Below are 14,438 nucleotides of genomic sequence, written 5' to 3'. Positions count from 1 at the left end.
AATCCAGTTCTAAGCAGATAATATAAGATACTTTATTTCCCATCCCACCATACTTTGCCACAGCAACGCGTGGCTGGGCACAGCTAGTATATCTATATATATAAAAGACAAATGGTGTCCTCCCCTCCCACTAAACAACAAAAGTACAAGCCCCAGAACCTAGAAATTTGGCAGCACAATCCACCATCCTTGCCCCTAGGTTCCGACAACAAAAAGAAAAGAAAAATAAAGTCCTAATTAGAGGGAGAGGAATAATTGTCTTTAGCCAATTGCTGCCAGTTAGAAGACTAAGCTCCGCCCACTTGGTCGCCTAGCAACCCACTCAGCCCACACTGCCTATAAAATACAGATTATCTGATTTGCACTGGATTATATGGCATTGTAGACTCAAGGCCCTTCCACACAGCTATGTAACCCATTTATAATCTTATATTATCTGCTTTGAACTGGATTATCTTGAGTCCACACTGCCATATAATCCACTTCAGTGTGCATTTTATTCAACTCTGTAGAAGAAGCCTCATATAGTCCAGTTCTAAGCAGATAATATAAGATATATAGTAGAGTCTCGCTTATCCAACATAAACACCCTGGCAGAACATTGGATAACTGAATATGTTGGATAATAAGAAGGGATTCAGGAAAAGCCGATTAAACCTCCCATTCCCTCTCGACCCTCTCTGCTGCCAAACGGCCATCCATGTCTATGCCAGGCATCCTCAGAGACTATGAGATCTGTTTGAAAACAGGCAAGTGGGATGTTTATTTCTATCTCAGCAATGATATCCAGGATGGGACAACTCTGATCTGTCTGAGGCGACTGTGAATGTCCCACTTGGCCACCTTGATTGCCATTGAATGCCCTTCCACCTTCAAGGCCCGGCTGCTTCCTGCTTCAGAGAGGAATCCTTTGTTGGGAGATGTTAGCTGGCCCTCAGGACATCATGTCTGGAATTCCCTGATTGCTCAGTGCTGTTCTTTAGTTAGCTGTCCTGATTTCACAGATTTTTTTCATACTGGGAGCCACATTTTGTTCATTCCAGGCAGGCAGGAACCATCCAGGCTTTCAAGCTACAAGGCTATTTAGTGCCAATTCCAACATTCACACTTGCCTAAAGCAGACAACAGTTCTTTCTTCCACCCTGGTCATTCCACAGATATATAAACCCCACTTGCTTTCGTTACAACACATTTCACAACCTCTGAGGATGTCTGCCATACATGCAGGCGAAACATCAGGAGAGAATACATTTGGAACATGACCAGGCAGACCACAGAACTCAGAGCAACCCAATACAAAGAGAAACAAAAATAATAAAATAAATACAAAAAACAAATAAAAAAACAAGATAAAATAATACAATTAAAAAAACATAAATAAAAATAATATAATCATATAATAAAATATAATACATACAAATAATATAATAAAATAATAAAAACACAAATAATAATGAAAGAATAAAAATAAAATAAATACAAATAATACAATAAAAATAATAAAAAACACTAAAAAATAATAAAAAACACTAAAAATTAATACAATAACATACTATAATAACACAAAATAACTAACAATAATACAAGAAAATAATAAAATATATTAAATAAAAAAAGATAAGTTACAATAAAATTAATTAAAAAATACAAATAACATCAAATAAAAATTCCACAACAATTTTTAACCAATACCACCACCACTTTGCCACAGCAACGCGTGGCTGGGCACAGCTAGTATATATATATAGAGAGAGAGAGAGAGATAGAGAGAGAGAGAGAGAGAGAGAGAGAGAGATCATTCTATTATTATTCTATTATTATTGTAGTATATTATCATATTATTACTATTATATTATTCATTATTCATGACTACATTGAAACTAGAATAGAGAGAAATCAGCGTGGAAACTGCAAGAGGTACCATAGATTGTTGTACATGGAAATAATGGTAGTAAATAGTTTTTGATTTATTAAATACAGTTATATATTACAATTATACATTTTTGTTATTTAAACTATACATATTGCAAAATTATGGGTTTTTTCTCAAAGTGACACACCACTCTGTCAGAGTAATTCGCAGCGTAGCAGCAGTTGTATGTTGTCAATGGAGCGCAGAACGAAGAGACGTCAGAAACGATGTTAAAAAGTATATACAAAGCTTTACTTTACAAGACAAACAGAATTGCAGACGAACGCAGGCTTGGCCTTCACTCTAGGCAGACACAAACTAGAACAGAGTAAGATCTCAACTGACGCAATCAGTAATGTACAAACACACTTCTACTCCCCAGGTTCCAGCCACTCATCAAGGTCAACACAGCTTCTCAGTCATTAACTCTTTACAGACTATAGCATACTCTGGATGATGCAACCTGTATGCAATACATGCCAGACAAAAATTTCATTTAAACACTACTAATACACAAATCCCACATTAACACACTCTAGTCATGCCAGGTTTTTTGGTGAATGTTGACACACCAAGCTCAAAAGCTCGCCCATCGCTGCTCTAGTTCCAAGTGGGGCAGTGTGTCTCAGGTGATCGGCACGTCCCGATGACGGACAGGTGGCCATCATCCCTGTCATGAGACACCACCCACCCAGCTGTCACCCGTCGGGATCAAGGAAAGCCTGAGACTGCGCTGCTCCAGATCTTTCTTTAAAGACCTTGAGACAACTAGAGCTCTCATCCTTCCGGGACATTCGAAGGGAGCCGAGGCCGAAAACACAAAGGTTCCCACACAGGTGAGTTCGCGGGAAGGAAAACAGTCCCAGTCTTGTGCCACGGGCTCCGGTTGTGGCTGATTCCTCGGGGGAAAAGCCTGACAAGTCAAGTATTTCAAATCATTTTGGAGGGATGCTATTATATTTTTGTTCTGTTGCCTTTCGTATCCTTGCACGTTGTGTGTTCCAGCCTTCTTCCAGTCATGGGATCTGCAGTTAAACTGGGCGCTCCTGCCAGGCAACTGATGTGCTGCATCTCAAAGGACGTCCCCAAGGAGAGGGAGACCGACGCTCCGGGATTCTTGAGCCGCAACCGAACGTCCCAGGGATCCCAGAAGCAACAGTAAGAAAGTGTCGGTTTTTGGTTTTGAACATGCCGATCAGAGGATCACAACATACTAAGATGAGGGGTCCCAGAAGCAGTCGTATGAGACCCTTGATTTTGGTTTTGAAAATGTGGGTCAGAGGCTATTAAGATGAGGGTGAGCAAAACACTTCTTTACAGGGTTGCTGTGAGTTTTCCGGGCTGTCTGGCCATGTTCCAGAAGCATTCTCTCCTGATGTTTTGCCCACATCTATGGCAGGCATCCTCAGAGGTTGTGAGGTCTGTTGAAAACTGGGCAAGGAGTGTGTGTGTGTGTGTATATCTATATATATAAAAGAGTGATGGCATCACGGCAACCCACAAAACAACAAAACTACAGGCCCCCCAACCTCGAAATTTGACAACACAACCCATCATCCATGCCTCTAGGTTGATACAACAAAAAGAAAACAAAAATAAAGTCCTAATTAGAGAGAGAGGAATAATTGCTTTTATCCAATTGCTGCCAGATAGAAGGCTAAGCTCCTCCAACTTGGTCTCCTAGCAACCCAATAAAAAATAATAAAAAACTCTAAAAAATTAATACAATAAAATGCTATAATAACAGAAAATAACTAAAAGAAAATAATAAAATATAATAAATAAAAATATAACTTACAATAAAATTAATTTAAAAATGCAAATAACGTCAAATAAAAAATATACAACAATTTTTAACCAATACCACCACCACTTTGCCACAGCAACGCGTGGCCGGGCACAGCTAGTATATATATATATATATATATATATATATATATATATATATATATAAAAGAGTGATGGCATCAGGGCAGCAGACAAAACAACAAAACTACAGGCCCTCCAACCTCAAAATTTGACAACACAACCCATCATCCACACCTCTAGGTTGATACAACAAAAAGGAAAAGAAAAATCAAGTCCTAATTACAGGGAGAGGAATAATTGTTTTTATCCAATTGCTGCCAGTTAGAAGGCTAAGCTCCGCCCACTTGGTCTCCTAGCAACCCACTCAGCCCAGGGGACAGACAGAGTTAGGCCTCACTTAGGCCTCTTCCACAGATTATCTAATTTGCACTGGATTATATGGCAGTATAGACTCAAGGCCCTTCCACACAGCTATGTAACCCATTTATAATGGACTTAATGTCAGGGGAAAACCTTTACCCTTGACCTTAATTACCACCAATTCCTCAATACTTTTATTTCCCATACCACCAGACTTCGCCACAGCAACGCATGGCCGGGCACAGCTAGTATATATATATATATATATATATATATATATATATATATATATAGACACACACACACACACACACATACACACAGTAGAGTCTCACTTATCCCAGCTTCACTTATCCAAGGTTTTGTATTATCCAAGGCAGTCTGCCTTTTAGTAATCATTGTTTTTGTAGTAAATGTTGCAATGTTTTCATGCTAAATTCATAAATACATTGCCATTGGCCACCTTGATTAGCATGGAATAGCCTTGCAGCTGCAAAGCCTGGCTGCTTCCTGCCTGGGGGAATCCTTTGTTGGGAGGAGTTAGCTGGCCCTGATTGTTTCCTGCCTGGAAACATTTGGCTATAGCTTTTCAATGAATATCTCATCGTACGATGATTACATCCTGGCCCCATCATGGCTTGATGGGTTGGAACATGTATATCCCAGACGTGTCTCATGTCCAACACACGGTTCTTACCTCCGGATTGCAGGACCAAACGGGAGTCGGCCTTTGCGCAACGGAAAGCGGAGCGTGCCTCCATGAGGGCTCACCTCCGGGAGAAATATCAGCTGCCCAAGGTGGGACTCCCTTCTCCCCATGGACGATAGATATAAAATCAAAAGATAATTGTTTGTTGGTTGGTTGGTTTGTTTGGTTTGTAAAACGACAATATATAAGTAGGGTTAGCGATTGGTGTATAGGTATGCAGTACTCAGAAGCCACCACAAGAGGGCAGCATAAAGATATTGGTCTATATAGGTATGTCTGTATGCAGTGCTCAGATATAAACACAAGAGGGCAGTGCATGGCTAGAAAGGATTAGTTACGGGCCTATTAGTATGTATGCATGCAGCGCTCATAAACAGCCACAAGAGGGCATTATATACATATATAGGTTTAGCTGCTGGTCTCTAGTTATGTATGCATTGTTCAGATGCAACCACAAGAGGGCAGCATGGAGATAGAAAGGATTAGCTACTTAGCTATAGGGATGTATGTACGCAGTGTACAGATGCAACCACAAGAGGTGAGTATGCAGATAGAAAGGATTAGCTACTGACCTATAGAGATGTATGTACGCAGTGTACAGATGCAACCACAAGAAGGCAGCATGGAGATAGAAAGGATTAGCTACTGACCTATAGGGATGTATGTATGCAGTGTATAGATGCAACCACAAGACGGGAGTATGCAGATAGAAAGGATTAGCTACTGACCTATAGGGATGTATGTACGCAGTGTACAGATGCAACCACAAGAGGGCAGCATGAAGATAGAAAGGATTAGCTACTGACCTATAGGGATGTATGTATGCAGTGTACAGATGCAACCACAAGAAGGCAGCATGGAGATAGAAAGGATTAGACACTGACCTATAGGGATGTATGTACGCAGTGTACAGATGCAACCACAAGAAGGCAACATGGAGATAGAAAGGATTAGGTACTGACCTATAGGGATGTATGTACGCAGTGTACAGATGCAACCACAAGAGGGCAGCATGTAGATAGAAAGGATTAGCTACTGACCTATAGGGATGTATGTACGCAGTGTACAGATGCAACCACAAGAGGGCAGCATGTAGATAGAAAGGATTAGCTACTGACCTATATGGATGTATGTACGCAGTGTACAGATGCAACCACAAGAGGGCAGCAAGAAGATAGAAAGGATTAGCTACTGACCTATAGGGATGTATGTACGCAGTGTACAGATGCAACCACAAGAGGGGAGTATGTAGACAGAAAGAATTCGCTACTGCTTTATATTGGTATAGGCATGTATGTATGCAGTGCTCAGATGCAAACTCAGGAGGGCAGTGTATTGATAGAAAGGATTAGCTACTGGCCTGTCGGTATTTAAGTATGCAGCACTGCAATACAGCCACAAGAGGGCATTATATACATAGATAGGTTTAGTTGCTGGCCTATAATAATAATAATAATAACTTTATTTTTATACCCCGCCCCATCTCCCCGAAGGGACTTGGGGCGGCTTACATGGGGCCAGGCCCGATAAAACAAACAAATAACAGTAACAAAGCAATAAAACAATTATCCCAGTAAAAAAAATCAACATCAATAAAAACAATCATTAAAATCAACAAGCAGGATACAGTGTTAAAAACAGGAGACTAATTCGTAGATCCCAGGCGAAATGCAGAGTGTTACGAAATGGGAAAAGGAAATCTCAAGTTGAATGGACCTATAGCTACTGACCTATAGGGATGTATGTATGCAGTGCCCAGATGTGACCACAAGAGGGCAGTATATAAATAGAAAGGATTAGCTACTGGTCTTTAGGGATGTATATATGCAATGCTCAAACACAACCACAAGACTGATGTATATAGATAGAAAGGATTAGCTGCTGACTTATAGGGATGTATTGTGAGACCAAATGACACAACGTTAATTCCGTCCTGCTTCCTCTTGCTTTCCCTGCACAGAACCGGACGGACAGGAAGCAACTGGAAGCGGCCGGAGGAAAGGCCAAACTCCCCCGGGACCTCCTGGCAATCGTGAAGCCGAAGGACCCCTCGGAGGGCGGCTCCATCTTCTCCGCCTGGTCCGGCCTAGATTTCAGTTCCTTGAGGGTCACGGCCGAGAGCGCGGTGGAGTCCCTCAAGCGGCCGGTGCAATGCCCCGTCATGTGAAAGATCCACCATCAGATACAAACGTCTCTAATCGCGGAACAAAACAACAATTTTCCGGTGTAGTGATGGTCAAGTTCAACTGGCCAAGCGGTCACCGATGACCTTCAGCCGGCCTTGGTTGTGAAAGGGATTTAGAAGTCTTAGTGGACCACAAACCAAACGTGAGCTAACACTGTGATGCTGCAGCTCAAAAGGCCAATGCGATTCTAGGCTGCATCAATAGGAATATAGTATCTAGAGACGGAAGGGAATTGCAGTCCCACTCTTTGGAGAGACCTCACCTGGAATAATAACCTTGTGTCCACTTCTGGGCAGCAAAATACAACACAAGAGATGGACAAGATGGAAAGTGTCCGGCAAAACGGCCAAAAGTCTGGAAGCCAAAGACCTAGACAAGGAGCTGGGGATGGGGTAGAAAATCCCAGAACTAATCCTGCATCCGCAAAGCTGGTTTTATAATACATACTAAAGGCGTGCTACATAAAGTTTGTGTTTCTTTTGTCTTTAATGACTGCACTTCATTATGAATCATTACGGACACCCATGACACGTACACACAGATGGCTTTAGATGTGTATAGATAAATTATTAAAGGCTTCTCTTTTAATTCGCTTGGGACACCTCCCTAATTTTGAAAGGACTTGGCAACTCATAGCTCCAAAAACCATGTGCCACATACACACATACAAATTTTTCATTATTATTATTATTATTATTATTATTATTATTATTATTATTATTATTATTATATATTATTATTATTATATATTATGAATATTATATTATCATTATAATTATTATTGTTATTAATTAATATTATTATTTTTATTACATTATTATATATGATATTATGTGTATTATATTATTATATCATGTTTATTATTTTATATTACTATTATTCTGTATTATTGTATTATAATATAGCAACATGCTATGCTAATTTTATATACATATATATAATATATACACAATAATTTATAAATATATAATATATTGCATATACTTATAATATTGATAATAATATTATAATGTAATGCAATATTATACTACTAATAATAATACAATATATTAATATTAATTATATATTATATATTAAATGTAATATTACTAATAATATTACTATATAATGATATAGTACAATATAGTAATTTAATGCTTATATTGTGCTATGCTAATAACATATTTATTTATTTATTTATTTATTTATTTTTCAAACTTATATGCCGCCACTCCCCTAGGGCTCGGAGCGGTTTACAAGAACCGGCTAAAATCAACAATTTAAAGAACATCTTAAAAACATCTTTAAAAACATCTTTAAAAACATCCTAAAAGCACCTTTTAAAACATCAACAACAGAACTCAAAAGCCTGTTGAAACAGATGTGTCTTACATGCCCTGCGGAAGGCCAACAAGTCCCGCAAGGCACGGACTTCAGGTGGCAAGGTGTTCCAGAGCGATGGTGCCACTACTGAAAAGGCTCTGCGTCTGGTTGCAGTTAGATGCAAGGTCTTAAAACTGGGGACTTCCAACAGGTCTTGGTCCTCAGAACGGAGGGATCTCTGGGGTTTGTAGGGAGTGAGGCGGTCCCTCAGGTACATCGGCCCTAGACCATGTAAGGCCTTAAAGGTAAGTACCATCACTTTGAAAGTGATCCGGTGCTCAATTGGTAACCAGTGCAGCTGCTGTAAGATTGGTGTTATGTGGCATCTCATCGGGACTCCCGCAAGGAGCCGGACAGCTGCATTTTGCACCAATTTGAGCTTCCGGATCACCGACACAGGAAGGCCAATGTAAAGGGCGTTACAGTAGTCCAGTCTCGAGATGACCGTAGCCTGGATCACCGTAGCCAGGTTGTCCCTAGACAGATAGGGGGCTAGCCGTCTAGCCTGCCGAAGATGAAAAAAGGCAGTTTTGGTAACGGCGGAGACCTGGGCCTCCATCATCAGTGAAGGGTCCAAGAGGACTCCCAGACTCTTTACTAGTGAAGACGGGCATAGCGCTTCACCATCCAGGATTGGCAACTGGATATCCCCACTGCCCGGTCGGCCCAGCCATAGGATCTCCGTCTTTGCTGGATTCACCCTCAAACTACTGGAACGTAACCATCCAATAATGGCCTTGAGGCACTGATGAAAATTGTCGGGTACAGAATCCGGTCGGCCTTCCATCTTTAACACAAGCTGAGTGTCGTCAGCATATTGATAACACTCGAGCCCGAAATCTCGGACCAGCTGAGCAAGTGGTCGCATATAGATGTTAAACAACAGAGGGGAGAGAATGGCCCCCTGAGGCACCCCATAAAGAAGAGGGGACCTTTCAGAGACCAGGCCTCCCCTCTCCACTCGCTGTCCACGGTTGTGAAGAAAGGAGGCCAGCCAATTTAAAGCTGTCCCCCTAACTCCAGTAATGGCAAGGTGATGGGTCAGAAGATTGTGATCGACTGTGTCAAATGCTGCTGTGAGATCCAATAACACAAGCAGCACCGACCCGCCCTGGTCAAGCTGGCATCGGAGATGATCCGTGATGGAAACCAATACAGTCTCTGTCCCATGCCCCGCACGGAAGCCGGACTGGAAAGGATCCAGTCCGGCTGTATCGTCTAGGAACTGCTGCAGCTGCACCGCTACTGCCCTCTCAATCACCTTGCCCAGAAATGAAAGATTTGAAACTGGGCAATAACTGGAGGGAACCGAACAATCTAAATCTGGTTTTTTCAGCAGAGGAGAGACCACTGCCTCTTTTAATCCCTCTGGAAAGACTCCTTGCTCCAGGGAGCTGTTTATTATCTTCAGCAGTGGGTCACGTAATCCCTCCAAGCAGGATTTAACCAACCAAGAGGGACACGGGTCGAGGGAGCAAGTGGTCGGTCTAGCTGCAGCTATGAGCCTATCGAGAGCCTCTGCGTCCAGTGGGATGAACTGGTCGAGGGTAGGCCCAGCAAGTGGCCATGGAGTCTCAAGTTCTCTCCTTGTATCAATTGTGGCAGGGAGGTCCCGGCGTAGTAGTGAGATCTTGTCAACAAAATAGCTCTGAAAAGCCTCGGCTGAAGGGGTCTGATCATCACTTTTTGGGTTGGTAGGAACCGTCGTTAGAGATCTAATTATTTTGAACAATTTTGCCGGTCGTGAGCTGGCGGATGCTATCAAAGAGGCATAATATACTCGCTTTGCTTCGATGATAGCATGCTCATAGGACTCCATAAATGCCCTATAAGCTGATCTCAAAGCTCTGTCATGAAGTTCTCGCCACACGCTCTCTAGCCGTCTCTTTTCCCGCTTCATCGATCGAAGTTCCTCGGTGAACCAAGGAGACCGATTTCGGCGGGGTTGGAGAGGGCGTCTAGGGGCGATCTCGTCGAGTGCATTGGATAGCCTGATGTTCCATGTGTCCACCTGCACATCGATCGAGTCGCTGACAGGCTCCAGATCCTTCAGAGCATTCTGGAACCTACTAGGTTTCATAAGTCTTCTTGGGCGAGCCCAAATTGGCTTGGTGCCCTTGTCAGGTGGGTAGGCATGCTCCAGCCTGACCCTCAGGGCACAGTGATCCGACCATGGAACCTCTATAATAGAGGCTTGGGTCACTTGAATTCCTACGCTGAAGATCAAATCTAACGTGTGTCCTGCCTGATGCGTGGGCCCAGTACTGCAGAGCAAGAGTCCTAGAGTCAAATTGTATGCACATTTGATTTGTAAGCTGCTCTGATTCCCTTTTGGGGTGAGAAGAGCGGGATATAAATGTAGTAAATATGTATTACTATTTATAGGGGGTAATATACCACCTGTATTGCATTTTTAGCCAGTTCTCTCGCTGTGGGCCGGGCTGTGGCGCAGCTAGCTAGTAACCAGCTGCTATAAATCACTACTGACCAAGAGGTCATGAGTTCGAAGCCCGGGTCGGGCTAAGCCTCCGACCATAAAAAAAAAAAAAATAGCCCCGGCTTGCTGTTGACCTAGCAGCCCTGAAAGACAGTTGAATCTGTCAATTAGGGAAATTTAGGGACGCTTTATGCGGGAGGCTAATTTAACTAATCTACAACACCATAAAACTGCTCACGAGGAAAAGAAGAGGAAGAACAGCCACCAATGGACGGTGAAGCAACAGCTCCCCCTGTGGCCAGAAATCATGAAGCTGGAAGATGTTAAAAAAAATGCCTCTGTGTCTGTCTAAAACTGAATGTTGTTTGTCTATTGGCATTGAATCTTTGCCATATATGTGTTCATTGTAATCCGCCCTGAGTCCCCTTCGGGGTGAGAAGGGCGGAATATAAATACTGTAAATAAATAAATAAATAAATATTATTGTATTTTTATATTATATTTTATATTATTTATTTATTCATTTGCTACAAATTAAATTTACATACAATATTATATTATTAGCATAGTACAATACTGGTAATAATACTTGTACTGTACTGTATCAATATATCGTAATATTATTAGTAATATTACATGTAAAATATAATATATAATTAATATTATTACATTGCATTATTAGTATTATATTGTTTTACAATACAATATTATGAATATTATAAGTATATACAATATGTTATAATTATTATATATTATTGTAAATTATATTGTGTGTATGTATATATATATATATACACACACACACACACACACACACACACACACATACACACACACACACTAGCTGTGCCCGACCACGCATTGCTGTGGCGAACTATGGTGGGATGGGAAATAAAGTATTGAGGAATTGTGGTAGATAAGGTAAAGGGTAAAGGTTTTCTCCTGACATTAAGTCCAGTTGTGTCTGACTGCACACTGAAGTGGATTATCTGGCAGTGTGGAGTCAAGATAATCCAGTTCAAAGCAGATAATATAAAATTATAAATGGGTTATATAGCTGTGTGGAAGGGCCTTGAGTCTAGACTGCCATATAATCCAGTGCAAATTAGATTGTGGAAGAGGCCTAAGTGAGGCCTAACTCTGCCTGTCCCCTGGGCTGAGTGGGTTGCTAGGAGACCAAGTGGGCGGAACTTAGCCTTGTAAGTGGCAGCAATTGGATAAAAACAATTATTCATCTCCCTCTAATTAGAACTTTATTTTCTTTTCTTTTTGTTGTATCAACCTAGAGGTGTGGATGATGGGTTGTGTTGTCAAATTTCGAGGTTGGGGGGCCTGTAGTTTTGTTGTTTTGTTGGTCGCCGTGATGCCATCACTCATTTATATATATAGATATAATATATACACATGTATATACACACATATACATATGTGTATTTATTATTATTATTATCATTATTATTATTATTATTATTATTATGTATATAGATAGAAGATATCAATATGCATAGATATAGAAGATATGTCTATAGATTATGTGCAAAGATAGAGATAGAGATATGGTACCAATCCCCATGGGTGCCAGTTCACAAAGGCCACACAATCCAGATTCAGAATGCAGGTTAAATGCTTTGATTCCATGAGTCTACACTGGCAGCTCGCCTGCACTCCGAAACCAGAGAAGACATGAGAGCTATTGGGCTTCAAACAGAGGTAAACACAGCCCAGGGCCTCAGATACACATATTCATACGATTTGCGAGAGAACTGGCTAAAAATGCAATACACGTGGTATATTACCTCCGAGTGTACAGCGGAATCAGCAGCGTCCAGTTAACACCATGTGCAAAAGACTCAGACCAGGCAGAGGAATTGAAAGAACAAAAGGAAACTTTACTTGTTGAGTTGAAGTTAAATAAACAGTTCAGCAATCATACAATGTCCTTGTAGTTGCATAGGATCAATAACTAATCAATCAGCATTCAAAATATATCCAGCATAGCATATTTAAACTGCTACTTGACCGTAACTATTAGAGAGCCTGTCTTTTCTGTGCTCTCCCTCCAAGCTCAAATTCCAACTGACAAAACCAGCCATCTGCCAGCAAACAGATACATTGTTGTTTTAGGCGTGGCTTATCTCTCTGCAAAGCTGAGCTCTTTTGCAGAGATCTCCTGCAAACATCTTTGCAAGGATTTCTTTACACACACACATATAGCAATTTGGCGCAATAATATTTATACAATTTGCGAGAGAACTGGCTAAAAATGCAATACAGGTGGTATATTACCCCCTATAAAATTTCTCAATGTTACAAAAATTCTTCTAATAAATGTTGGAAGTGCGAATACCAGACGGGGAATTTCTGCCATATGTGGTGGACTTGCTCAAACGCCCAGTCATTCTGGAACAACAAAAATGAAGCTATACACTCAATTCTTAAGATAAAGATTCACAGGGAACCTGAATACTTTTTATTGATGACGACAAGAATAAAGAGATTCTGTTCAATTCTTTGATTACAGCCGCAAGGATAACATATGCTAGGATTTGGAGACAAAAGGAGATTCCAAAAAAGGAGGATTGGCTAAACAGAGTCATAGAGATAATGAATATGGATAGCCTTACTTATTGGTTATCCCCGAATCAAGGTTTACCAAAGAAAGAAATGAACTGGGACCGGGTAAAGGAATATTTAAAACAGAAGTTTGATCTTATCTGCTGAACCGACACAACCTTGGAGATTAAGGAGGACGAAGGGACATGGCGTTTTACCAATAAGTATGATTTTTCTTGGAAAAGATTATGAAGAACCAGTAAAAGACAGATGGAAGTCTACAATCTATTTTTTCCTTTTTTCCCCATTAATTTTATTATTATTATTAGTAGTAGTATTTTTCCTCTTTTGTTTTTAATTTTTTTAATCCTTTTCTTTTTTGGATTTACATATAGGTTTAGATGGGTATGGGTATGTACGTGTATACATATATATTTCTTTTCTCTTTCTTCTTGCTTCCTACTTTCTACCTATAAAGAAGTGTTCCCCCACTTTCGCTGCGAAATATGGTGATTTGCATTTCTTTTTTATTTTTATTTTATTTTTTATAATGTAAAATCCTTAATAAAGATATACAGTAGAGTCTCACTTATCCAACATAAATGGGCCGGCAGAACATTGGATAAGCGAATATGTTGGATAATAAGGAGGCATTAAGGAAAAGCCTATTAAACATCAAATTAGGTTATGATTTTTACAAATTAAGCACCAAAACATTATGTTAGACAACAAATTTGGTAGAAAAAGTAGTTCAATACGCAGTAATGCTATGTAGCAATTACTGTATTTATGAATTTAGCACCAAAATATCATGATATATTGAATACATTGACTACAAAAATGTGTTGGATAATCCAGAATGTTGGATAAGCGAGGCTTGGATAAGTGAGACTCTACTGTATATAAGTAATATTATTACATTGTGTTATTAGTATTATTATGAATATTATATGTATATACAATATAATCTATATTGGGTATATAAAAGGGTAATGAAATTTTGGCCTAGGACAAAACAACAAAACTGCACACCCCAGAAACACTAAACTTGGCAGCACAACCCCTCATCCATGCCTCTGCGTTCATACAACAAAAAGAAAAGAAAAAAGT

The 14,438-nt window shown here is 40.3% G+C and overlaps 1 protein-coding gene across 1 annotated transcript; it reads left to right on the top strand.

The window, feature by feature from the left end:
* Window positions 1–1,775: 1,775 nt before the first annotated feature.
* LOC103280827 (complexin-3) lies at window positions 1,776–7,442 on the top strand. The gene is made up of 4 exons (XM_016997549.2): window positions 1,776–2,748; window positions 2,918–3,070; window positions 4,792–4,879; window positions 6,751–7,442. The coding sequence occupies exons 2-4, from the start codon at window positions 2,931–2,933 to the stop codon at window positions 6,955–6,957; spliced, it is 435 nt and encodes a 144-aa protein (XP_016853038.1). The 5' UTR covers window positions 1,776–2,748; window positions 2,918–2,930; the 3' UTR covers window positions 6,958–7,442.
* The last annotated feature ends 6,996 nt before the right edge of the window (window positions 7,443–14,438 follow it).

This window comes from Anolis carolinensis, unplaced genomic scaffold (genome assembly GCF_035594765.1).
Source record: "Anolis carolinensis isolate JA03-04 unplaced genomic scaffold, rAnoCar3.1.pri scaffold_14, whole genome shotgun sequence".
Taxonomy (NCBI): domain Eukaryota; kingdom Metazoa; phylum Chordata; class Lepidosauria; order Squamata; family Dactyloidae; genus Anolis; species Anolis carolinensis.
Note: the sequence above shows the minus strand (reverse complement) of the source record. Positions and strands in the feature narration are given on the sequence as shown.

What these genes read in the sequence shown, in the direction of transcription:
- LOC103280827 (XM_016997549.2), top strand. Translation starts at nt 2,931, where the DNA reads ATGGGATCTGCAGTTAAACTGGGCGCTCCTGCCAGGCAACTGATGTGC. An exon ending in CAGGGATCCCAGAAGCAACA is followed by an intron (nt 3,071 to 4,791) that starts GTAAGAAAGTGT and finishes TCCGGATTGCAG; the next exon opens with GACCAAACGGGAGTCGGCCT. An exon ending in AGAAATATCAGCTGCCCAAG is followed by an intron (nt 4,880 to 6,750) that starts GTGGGACTCCCT and finishes TTCCCTGCACAG; the next exon opens with AACCGGACGGACAGGAAGCA.